Source organism: Hippocampus guttulatus, chromosome 11 (genome assembly GCF_054856545.1).
Source record: "Hippocampus guttulatus isolate MCC_2025c chromosome 11, RoL_Hgut_1.0, whole genome shotgun sequence".
In the NCBI taxonomy this organism is placed as follows: domain Eukaryota; kingdom Metazoa; phylum Chordata; class Actinopteri; order Syngnathiformes; family Syngnathidae; genus Hippocampus; species Hippocampus guttulatus.
The window spans coordinates 21,237,582-21,249,591 of record NC_141271.1 but is presented as its reverse complement, the minus strand read 5'-3'; the positions used below and the strand labels follow the sequence as shown (position 1 = coordinate 21,249,591).

At 50.1% G+C, this 12,010-nt stretch overlaps 1 protein-coding gene across 1 annotated transcript in view; it reads right to left on the bottom strand.

Annotated features, from left to right (window-relative positions):
* col18a1a (collagen type XVIII alpha 1 chain a) overlaps positions 1-7,905 on the bottom strand; it is a 41,765-nt gene extending 33,860 nt beyond the window's left edge. The window contains exons 1-2 of the mRNA XM_086123899.1: positions 7,767-7,905; positions 7,595-7,668 (exon numbers count right to left, since the gene is read on the bottom strand). Coding sequence (XP_085980025.1) covers positions 7,595-7,668; positions 7,767-7,771 — 79 coding nt within the window. The 5' untranslated portion in view covers positions 7,772-7,905. The remainder of the gene's footprint in view (positions 1-7,594; positions 7,669-7,766) is intronic.
* Positions 7,906-12,010: the final 4,105 nt, after the last annotated feature.

Genomic DNA, 12,010 nt, shown 5'->3' with positions numbered 1-12,010 from the left:
CGACCGTGCTCGTCGGGAGGGTCTGATCTGGGTCAATCCAACATCACCTGGGGGGCAGGGGGGGCAGTCGTAGGGGTTCTCTCCTTTCTCATTCACTGCCATCAAAGCAGAGTTTCCTATCCCCGTCTGGAGTTTCACAGCCCTTGGACTGACCTTTCAAGACCCGCCAAATGTTGTTGCGGGATCGCTAGCGGGCTTTTTGCTGATCATTTGAATCGGTTGTGTTGGAGCAGGGAAACATGGAGTTGGGGAGGGGTTCTCGAGGTCCGGACTCGGGCACCCGTGACCGAGGAACATATTGGTCAGTAGACTGTTCGAGTCCACTTGACGAGTATATTCGTCCACGGCAGCGGATGAGGAAATAATTAGCCATCAACTTGAGTTTTGGCCCGGAGGGTTCCAGGTTATGTCTGGTGATATTCAGTGCGCCGTCTCTTTCATCTGAAAGCCGAACGAGCCAACAACGCCGGGGAAAACGTTCAATTCAGAGGTAAAAAGTTCACTGATGACAATTTGACATGCCGAGGTGGGAATTTTATAACCGGCATAAAGGTGCCAGTCATAAATCAGCGGCTGATACGCAGAGCACTGATATTTTCTTTTCCAAACAGATCTGAATTTGTCAAAGACAATTCAGAAAAAAAAAAGCATGCAACAAAAACACAAATGAGATGAGCAGAGTCAAAGTAAAAACAATAGTCAATCGTCAATCATCGACACTGACCGACTTCCCGACGGCTTCAGTCAGTGCTGGCGACGTCCTTTCGGTTAAAGCGGCCGTAGGATGGAAAACTGACTTTGGAATTGGCGCGTCTTCAACAACCAAGTCGCCGCTTTGGCCGTCTGTTGCCAAAAGTGTATCTGGGAGCAAGGCCTTCTGACTTTTGCGAACTGGGACCTTTTTCCTCAAAGGAGGAGGAAAGTAAAGACTTAACCTTTCGGGTCAAGCCCATCGCGCGTCACGGGTTGCAAAAAGGGGAACCAGGAGCCCCGGACGTGCTGCGGCTCGGTGGCTTCATAAATCAAAAGGCACGTCTTGGTCACATTCCAAGACGTGCTCATATCGAATGAAACGGAGGCCCGCCGCTTCGCCGTGCACGCTGTCCACTGACAAACTTCCCAGGCCAGCGGCATTCTTGAGATTCTGCTGCCACTCATGCGGGACAATTTATTGACTGACCATTTGGGAAAAAAAAGACAAAGGTGACACTTTCACAAAGCCACTCTTTGCCTCCAAATTAAGCATTTACGTCCGCGTCAAGCGACCATCGGTAATTTGGTCCATCGGTCTTGATTCGCCCCTTTTCGTACTTGAGTTCACAGCGGCGTTTGCAACGCGCGCCAAATCTTCGATTGGAAGGCAAGAGGTGCAAATACGGCTTTCGAGAGGAAGACGAGAAGGCCGTTTTGTCACCATTTGAGCTCAAGATCTCTCTCCCGAATTTACGCTGTGACGCAGCCGTGGATGAATGCGGACATTTGGCCCGCCTCCGCAGCCTCCAAGCCGGAAAACCTTCAAAGGCATATCCGCATCCACTCGGGACTGGGCCGTACGTTCCACGCATGCGGCCACTTGGACGGTATTTCGGACGGCCGCGGCGATTGTTGCCGAGGCAAGTTCGAAGTGGACCTGTTGTAAATCCGCAGGGGGTGCAACAAAGAGAAACATTGCCGGCTGTGAATAAGTTGAGACCCCTGGGAAGCGCTTGAATGAGAGAGAAAAAAACCCCCAATGTATGAGGCTCCTTGAAGACGTGAACGGCGACAGCGCACCGGTGAACTCGCTTCACCTTCCGTTGACACTTTAATCTCCTTTAAATGAATCGGAGCAATGCGAGAGGGTGACGTGATGCCGTCGGGGATATCAGAAGCCCACCCCACCCCCACCCCCGGAAGATGAAGAGAAGCCAGAGTGACAAAGAGGCCTTTCATCCACGAGACAATATCAGGGCCGTCAATTAGTACGGGGAAGATTAGAGTCCAGGGTGCCTGAATTCATTGTGCCCCCCCCCCCCCCCCGCCCTTTTGGGCACCCAAAAAAGCCGCATCGAATCACGCTCTTGCTCCAATCCACGTGAAGGGGCTTTAGAGAGCGAGCGCAGCAACCCGATTTCAACTGAACTCGGTGAACCGGCCGGGAAACCCGCCGGCCCCACGCGGGGGACGCCGAGGCCGGCCGTTTCAAGACGTGCAGTCGCAGCGACACTACGCAATGCCGCGGCTTAAAAAGTAACAGCCCGACGCCGCGCTGTGTCAATATTGCGTCACGGGTCCAAAGTAAGCCAGCTCAAAGCGGCACCGCCGCTTCTTGAGACGCGGAAGTGGAAGGGCTCCGCCCAGGTAAACTTCTGTCGGTATTCCTGCCCTCGGGCGTTCGTGGACTCGAGACCTCATTGTACTTTCGGAATTCCACGGATGGAAGAATGATAAGGCAGCCGGGGGCTAAGGGTTCTTGCTGAGCTTTGGAAGTCGGCAGGAATACGAATGAAAGCAGAAATCTGGAAGGTTTCAAGAAGTCTTTATTTATTTGCACGGAGACAACTGCGAGCTATTGATTCTCGAAAAAGGCCAATGTGGCAGCCAGCGGCTGTTGCTCGAGTCTCGGCGACAACTGAGGGTGGCGTCATTTTTTTTCACCAGAAGGGAGGAGGGGGAGGTGAAGTGACGTGATCCAACATGTGTCCTGAACGTGTGCTGACATTCTAGCAGAGGCGGGGGGACGCCAGTTGACAATTTACTTCGGAAAGGCAAAAATGATCTCGCCTTCAACTTTCACGCAAGTAACCTTTGACCCGATGACCGCGATCAACAGAATCGTGGATTGCAAAAAGGCACGAAGCAGTCCAACGCACACAAGCGCAGCGTTTGAACGCAACAGATGGGATTTTACAGTTTGAAAACAGAGTCGCACTGTTGTTCTGTTTTCCACATTCGGGACAGGAAACGATTTGCGATCGATCCACATGGCACGGTCAACTGGGGCTTTGAAACCACGGGGTTCCCTTCAACACGCTCAGCGAAAGGGGAGAAGTCACTTCACCTCAGAATGAAGGACTTTGCACCGGCCGATGAATGGCCCCCGCAAATCTCCGGCTGGACCTTGAAATACGGCCTCATGGCTGACCCCCGGCTCCCTCTCTCCCTCCCTCTATCTGAGCCTCTCAATGGATGGCACCGTGCCACCTAGCCCAAAGCAGGCGCGGAGGGAATAGAGGGCGCCCTTTATTGTCTGCAAACTCAGGATTCACACAACAATTACAAGTTATGAGCAACTGAGGCATTCATTTGACGGGGGGGGGGGGGTTGATGTAGACTCAGCACGCCGCCCCACAGCCATTTACTGTATCGGTTCTCGTTCAACATGCGAAACCACAAAAAGAGACTCGACGCCACAAAGGCCTTCTCGACATTTGGAGTGCAGGCACTCTTTGAAAGGCAGCCCCCCCCCCCCCGCCATCCTGCCGTCACCCAAACATGACTACGTGCACCCCCCCCCCCCCCCCAGGAATACAAAAGTGGACTACTTCTGAGAGCAAAGAAGGAAAGTCAAAACGTTTTGAATCAGCTCATCAGCAAGCTTTGCAGAAGCCTGATCACGATCCCGATCATTTGAATCGGGTGTGCCGGAGCAAGGTTGGATCGGGGCTCTCCGGGGCCGGACTGGGGCACTCCTGCTCTCGCGACTTCTCCAGCTCCAACTGTTGTCCTCTCCCACCGCTTCATAAATGGATCATCAGGCTACGCCACACTTGAATGCTTTCCTCCAACAAACTCCTGAGCTCCATCCTCCACTTGACTCTCACGACCTACGAAGGACCCTCCCATCATTATTATTATTTTTATTACTCTTTGTCCATGAATAACCTGAAGCTACTCTTGTTGCGCTTGTCGTAGGACCGGGCACCCGAGTTTGAGAATCATCGCAAGCATTCTAGCCATGATCCAAGTCTTACTTCTCCCCAAGGAGGAGAACTGGGCAAATCCCCCTTTTGTCACAAGAGCTCCAGACTTGATGGTAATCTGGCCGGCCCGTGGGATTCTCCTCAATTCACACCCCCATGGCGTGAGATTTGCGAGAGGGGCGGAAAATAAAAAGAAGCGCCTTACAAACGCGGCGACTCTTGAGGGACGGGTGAAAGAGCGGAATCCGCGGCCGCTTTGAAAGGCGCCCCGCCAAACGCGAGAGTCAATAAGAAGATAAGACGACGCGCAGAGCAAAAGGAGGGATACAGAACAGAGAGTGAAGTTGGAGGCGGACAAAGGCATTCCAAGGTGGGGCCTCGCCAAACGATCCGGACCCTCCGTTTCAAAAATGCATCGAGTGCGGTCGCTGCTGCTTCTATTGACCCTCGTTCACATCCGCCACTTGGAATACGCTTCCACTCATGTGTAAATCTGCAGAAAAGCTTACGGGATATCACTCAAGTCTCGCCGATTCGGTCCCAAGAAGGAAAATCCGGTGACATTGATTTTTCAAGACCGCGTCAAATAGTAGAGGGGTGGTCTCCTGTCGCCGTTAACGACAAACGATACGAAAATGAATGACAGTTACGACAAAGTCATCTTTGCCTCCGGTTGTGTCCTTATTTTCTTTCTGTTCTTGCGCAACGTGCATAAAATGCAGGTGTCCCGCCTCCGCCGAGCGTGGCTGGGAAAAGACAAGCCGATAAGTCATGCTTTTGCCCCAAACAGGAAAGAGGCGCCGAGAGCTGGCCGAGCGCTCGGTGAGCCATTAGGGCCGGAGACATTCGGGGGGCCCGCGCAAAGTGGCCGTGCAGACCGGCTCCCTTCGCGACAAGAGGCGCAATTCTGCTGGAGCTCCGTATTTTCACACGGCCGAACGGCCATTTCGACATGAGCCACAACAAGACGACGGCACATCAAAATACAAGAACAGCCGTCGATACAAGACATATTGCGCCTTTGCTTTTTTTCCATTGTCCCCCGTGAAGGATTTTTTTTGCGACATGTATAAAATGGCGGCACTTATGGGGAAAAAGAAAACTCGCCGACTAACAACTCAAGCCTTTCTCTAAATGTTTCTTCCAAGTAGGTGGACTCTAATTTAAACAGTGTGTGTGGGTGGGGTTGGGGGGGGGGGGGGTTGAAACGAGGCCTTGTTTGTCCTGAACCGATGGAGAGATTTGGAACAAACTCCAGATGGGTCAATCCAAGTATCCAAAGCAGAATGTGTTGATAAAATCGCATCCACCTGAAGGTAAACGGATGTGTGGTCGCGTCTTTTTACGAGAGGCAGGCAGGCAGTCTTTCGAAAACAATCGCAAGCCTATAAATGAAGAAGAATGAGCAACGTTCCCAACCGTCAGGAGTTAACCGACCTCGGTCTTGGTGAGTCACACACACACGCGCACAAAACGGGTCTTGGATTGGATTGAGCGCATGGAAACAGGGAGCGTTAATCCCTCGCGTCAAGGTTGTGCAAATGTGGCGAGAACTGAGCCAATAAGGGAGGTGCAGACCACTTGACACTTTGAATGACCTCCCGCCCCACCCACCTCCAGTCCAAGCAACAAGTCCAGACCTGGCTAACCCCGACGCTGCTCGGTACAAGGCGACCTCCGAGACAGGAGAGGCTTTTCGAATACACGCGCCGGAGATGGCGCCTCGGCGTGTGGCACCTCATCAGGTGGTCGATGGTGAATAAGTGCCTCGACTGAGCAGCAAATCCCGGGATTAGACATCACAAGGTTGAGCCGGTCAACAGAATCGGCAGCCATTTTATCGGACATGATTACGACGAACGAGCGTTGTAGCGTACAGATTAGGTTCGACTGTATCGAGAAAGTTCGATGTGGTTTTGTTGGCGACATTTTCTGAGAAGCCGAACCAAGTCGTCAGCAAAGGAACATTTTGAGATTGTCTTTTTGCGGGAAATGCCGCTTGTAACGCTTTCTTGTGACTCTGCCATTGGCTTTTGGAGGCGTAAACTTTGATCTGCATCCGCAATCCTTGACCATGTTTCAAATGGCGGAGACCCCCGCCCCAGATCCCGACCCCTCTCCCAAGCCAAACTGTGATTTTTAATGCGGCATCTAATTCAGCCATGAAATGGCCCAGCGGGGTGTCCCCTTACAAGCGCTGGCCCCTTCCCCCCTTCCTCATCTTGCTCCCCTTCAGGCAAAACCACCGCTGGGTACATGTCAAAGATCACATGACAATAGGGATTCCTGACCCAGCCGGGGACTGGGAATGAATTGGACCCGAATTCCAGCATGTCGCACGCACTCAACACCAATGCGGCCTGGGGCGGAATGCAAGAACTTTGCGTGAAGGATCTTTGGTATAAGACGCATCACACGACAGACGAGTGGCCCAAGGCAAGCGTCGGCTCACTTGACCCGAGGCAACTCAACTCGCGTTTGCATCCATGACGGGGTCTCCCAAAGAATCTTTACTCACCTTTTGAGCGTCTTTTAATCTTAAGGAAGAATTTTTGTCACCAAGTGCTCGCGGAAGCGCGAATACGATTTCGAAAACAGTTTGACAGGGATCCATCGGTCCTCGCATCAGAGATGGAACCCTTCCGGATGTCGATAGGCAACATTCTGACCGCCGACATCCACAAGCCTCCCCGACGAAATACAATTGACGGATCATGAGATAGAAATCTGAGGAACATCCCCCCCCCCCCATCACTTATCAATCAAATATTAATCAAGATCCTCTCAATGTCTTCTGCCTATCGACTGACAATGCAACAAAACATCGGCCAGATCAAACACACGGACCGCAAATCAATTATTCAAGGGCAGCAGAGGGTCTTTTCATTCTTTAATTTACTTTCTGCGTCCTGGGACGTTTCAACGCAAGGCTTAGACGGGCTGCAGCTTGCATAAAAACCCGACAAGCAGCAATTTGTGGTCATATTCAGTCAAGACAAGGAGTGCAAACTGGACTTTGGAGCATGCGGCAGTATCATATTTGTGGGGAAAAAAAATGGACAATTCCAAAGAAAAACTTGTGTCTGGATCCCTGCCGTTGGGGTGCACAAATCAGATACACGCCCGTCAATGCCAGAAATAAACACAACACGAAGTCTGCACAAACAAGCCAAATAAACACGTAACCGCGGTGACCGAGTGCTGTTGTGGACATTCGCGTCTTTGTTTGAATGCAATTTGAATGTCTGCGCACGCGAGCCGATTCATGTGTGACGTCAGTGCAAACAGAGCCTGGTGGCAAATGTGTCACTTGATGAAATCAACGTGGGAATGGACTGAAACTGATTTTTAAAAAAATCTTGGGTGGCTTTCAAGTGGAATTGGGCACAGTGGAAATCCTGCTTCAGTCAACAGCAAAGGGGCCGAGCAGGCCAACTCATAATTGAAGTGAGCTTTTGTTGATTTACCGATGAAGCATCCATCCATCCATCCATTCATCCGTCAACTTGCGAGAAGTGCTCACTAATATTCCAAAAATCACAACCAGTTTGACGCAAGCCACAGCATGCAAGTAGTGTGTGTGCGTTCGTGTGTGTGTGTGTGTGTGTGTGTGTGTGTGTGTGTGGTGGTGGGGGGGGGGGGCATTTAGCTACTTGCGCCAATGCTCAATTGTATTTGCACGCTTTTCTTACCGGGCCATTGCGCTGCGACGCGGCTTGCAAAAACCAGGAGGCAGCACCAAAAGCGCTCCAGCCCCGAGAAACACCTGCAAGAAGGCAGCAAGCTTTACATACCGTATGGCGTATACGTCGAGAATAACGCTTAGCTTTCATCCAGCAAAGCTGCAAAAGTTGTGCCGTGTACCTCATGGTCGTGTGTCTTGCGCTGCAGCCGAGCCAAGAAGACGCCACATGGAGTTTTTGACGGTGCCCGAACGTCCTCTCGCTCCCGGCCGGCGCCGCTCCTCCAGCTGATGCGCGACGAGCGAGAAGTGAGCGGCGTGTGTGGGGCCGACCCCCGACCGGCTCGCAGCGCCCACCCGGGACTTCCGCCAGGTCCTAGAGAGAATCGGCTTCCTGCGTTTTCCAAGCGCGTGGGCTCCGAGCTGTGTCCCGCATCCCGACTCCACAAGTGTGGCAGAAGCACAATCGATGGATGAGAGCAGAAGTGCAGATACTCGTGTTTAAAAAAATTTGGTTGAAGCGGAAGCAAAGTCAACTGATTCAACGCCTTTGTTTAAAAAGAAAGAAAAACAAAAAAGAACCTTTTCATGACAAACCCTTGAGATAATCATCAGCTCGATGCCCTAATCCATAGGTGTCAAAGTCAGGTCCTGGAGGGCCGCTGCCCTGCATGTTTTCCAAGTCTCCCTGTTGCAACACACCTGATTCGAATGAACAGGTTCAATGTCAGGCTTGCGCAGGGCTTGCTGATGATCTGATCATTTGAATCAGATTTGTTGCAACAGGGAGACTTGGAAAACATGCAGGGCAGCGGCCCTCCAGGACCTGACTTTGACACCTATGCATCAAAAAAAGATTTGCAGTTGGGGTTTCTCACAGCTGTTGCTCATTGGTCGGCATAAAGTCGGCATTTAACACAAGGCCCGGAATTTGCCAAAAATGGCCGACTTCCTGTTCATCTTCGGGAACTTGGGTCCTTCAGACTTTCTCATGGCTCCCGTTACATGTCGGCTTCATCCACTTCGACGTCTTTAGATAAAAATGGGTGTCAGAGTATACCTTGTTATCTTTCCAGGGGCACTGTTGAGTACGTTTGTTTGTTTTGGGTGAGCGTTGGGAACCCTTCAACGGCATACAATGTCAACAGGATACAAAACCTTGCAACAATTATTGAGTTTATGTTTATCAAAAGAATAACAACAACAACAACAAAATTGGTGACTCCACGAAGGCCTTTACATCTCACTTTTATGCTTATTTGGAAATTGTACGGCAATACAGTATAAATCTATAACATGATACACATAAAACAAACTGTACAAGTCTCCTTGAACAAGGAAGGTACAACAAAACACACAAAGTTAATTCTCAGATTGTCATGTTTTTTTCATGCTGCACTTACACTAAATGGCCACCAGAGGATAGTGTTGCTATTATTTTCAATATCAGATCAGTTGAGGGAAGGTGGGGAGAGGGCAGGGGGCGAACTTTGTGGTGCCTAATTTGCTTTTCCATATGGAATCGACGGAGACCCGGAAATAACACGTTTCAACCAAAATAGAACAAATGACTGTGTACTGAAAACAAAAGAACAGATGATGAAAAGACCTCCTCAGCATCAATTGACAGAAGCAACACAAAGATGGGGGAGGAGGGTGCACATAAGCAACACAAAGATGGGGGGGGGGGGGGATGCACATTTAGAGAGGCTTTTTAAAATTCATCAAGAGACACGTCCATACAGCTTGCTTGGGATTCATTTGCCTGTACGGATTCTATCCTGCAACACGATCGCTTCAACGTTGCGGTTGTCTGCCAGGTCTGGACATGTCTGGGTCCCTGCGATTGACTTCTTGGCTCACATTCCAGTGTCACGGGGAGGCAAAGGTAAAAATGTCTGGAAAAGGCAAAGCGGCACACGACAGAGAGTCGTGGAGCTTCTCAAACTGAGGTCCCCGCAGCCCTTGGAGGTCTATGAACTCTTGCTTAGGGGTTGGCAAAATTATTCGCAGTCCATTTCGACTGTGATGGACGGCTGAAATTCCAGCACGCGCGCAGCATTTCTTGCTCCGTCAACTTCTTTTCTTATATAGTATTGTAATGAAAAAAAGTCTCTAGAGGGGCTGGAGAAGTCGAACTTTTGCAAACTGCGACATTTAGCAGGTTCATATGTGAATTATGCTCATCTTTGAGGTTGGTGGTTTGAATCTGTGGAATATGCGTGTTCTCCATGCTTCCATGGACACTCAGAAGTTATTTGTCCACATACAACATGAGAAAAACACCTGAATCCCAACAAAGTAAGACAAACTTTCCGAAAACTATTTAGTCGCGGTCAACCAAAGCCTTTCATTGGAATTCAGAGGGTAGCATAAAAAACACATTCAAAACTGACCCCTCAGTTAGGACAAGAAAATATCGTAGCGCATTCATGTTTAACGAACCTTGGTATTTCTCCTCTAGCGCAAAGGATTTCATAACCGGCTGCATGTCTCTGAGTTATCTCAGATTACTTCCAACAGCTGAAATCAGGCAGGAGGTTGTGTGGAGCCACGAAACAGCTGAAGGGACCCGTCGGCCAACAACAGCCACAAAACAGCCTCGCTCCCATGAGTGGGCCAGCGGGCGAGGCAATTTGGAACGCCAACATCATGTAATACGCAGCACTGATTGGGGTTTTGCGGGTGGACGACTTAAAACACATTTGTGTTTGATTTCATCCATCCATTTTCCACCGCTTATCCGGGGTCGGGTCGCGGGGGCAGCAGCTTTAGGAGGGAAGCCCAGACTTCCCTCTCCCCAGCCACTTCTTCGAGCTCTTCCTGGCGGATCCCGAGGCGTTCCCATGCCAGCTGGGTGACATAGTCTCTCCAGCGTGTCCTGGGTCGTCCTCGGGGTCTCCTGCCAGTGGGACATGCCCGGAACACCTCACCAGGGAGGTGTCCAGGAGGCATCCTAATTAGATGCCCGAGCCACCTCATCTGGCCCCTCTCGATGTGGAGGAGAAGCGGCTCTACTGTGAGGTCCTCCCGGATGACCGAGCTTCTCACCTTGTGTTTGATTTCAGCTTAAGAAAATAACAAGTCCCCATTCCGCAAGGAGTGTACAGTGACACCCCACCCCCTTCCTGCCCCTGCCCCTAAGCGAGAACAAATTCCTTTATTTTTGCCTGAAAACATTTTGCATAGACATCAACAGATGAATATGACACAAGATTTAATGAAAAAAAATCACAGTTGCTCAGAGAGTTGTTTGCATTTTCTGGTTGAAGCTTCTTTACTTTCGGTTCATTCAGTCAAATTTGGATACTTTCCCTCCTTTCCTCTAGAGGTTTATTTGCACGGCTCTCACAAATTTTACGTCATTTACTGCTGATGTTTTCCTTTTCAGACTGATTAATACATACTGGTTAGCGTCCGGTTATACTGGCACTTACTTGTATGCTAACAAATTGGCAACTTGAAACTGTAGTACAGATTGAAGTAAACTACCGGAAGGTTCCTCTTATGTATTTTTAATGCAAAGCCTCACGTAAGCTAAGTAGTCTTCCATGTACTGATCACTCGCGCTATCTTTAGCCCCTGCTGGCAAGTGAATGGAAGTGCCGTACTTATCTCCCCTTGCTGTCATCGAGGCTGCCAGTACTTTTAGGGGACAGCAGCAGCTGCAAAAGCATTTAACGGTATTCCGCGAACAATGGCACTTGGGGTGTCTAAGGGCTGAACGCCGCAGAGATCGGGGCCAGGGGTGGGGGAGACCGTTTTGAATCCGAGACCACCGAGGAGCCTGAAGTGGGGTTGAACCAAAAGGAAAGCTTCGAACATGTACCGGAATAGTACGGCCCGAGTTTTGAGGAAAACATGAATTTGAAGCGGACTCGGGACGTTGCCTTCACGAGACCCGCGCTACTGCTTCTAGACTCAAAGACTGGTCGCGACTGTGGAATGTATGTTGACGGTCATCACTGGCGACTGAAGCGAGGTAGGTCGTCTGAGGGGTGCACGGCACAGAGTCACCGGGGCCGGGGGTCATTTCAATTAAATCAGATATGTAAACACAGGGGTTAATCTGCTCACTTTCAAACACCGGTGGGAATATTCATGACACTTCCCATGCAAAGTGCAAACTGTGGCATTGTGTTCCGGAGATCTAGTCTCCAAAGCTAACTTTTAAGTTTAACTTCAAGTCTACATTAGTCAAGGCATTGAAAATATAGGCCGGCATAGTAACTGCTTTGAAGGCAATTCTGTGTGTGTGTGTGTGGGAGAGGGGGGGGGGGGGGCAAGCAATGGCATTCTGTACTGTACTTCATTACCGTTATTATATCTACCAATTTTTTTATCTTGCATTGGACACATACTCCTTTTATATGAAAAAAAAACCTAAAACTCATGCCAAAACAGATAAAACCAAACTAAAAATTTG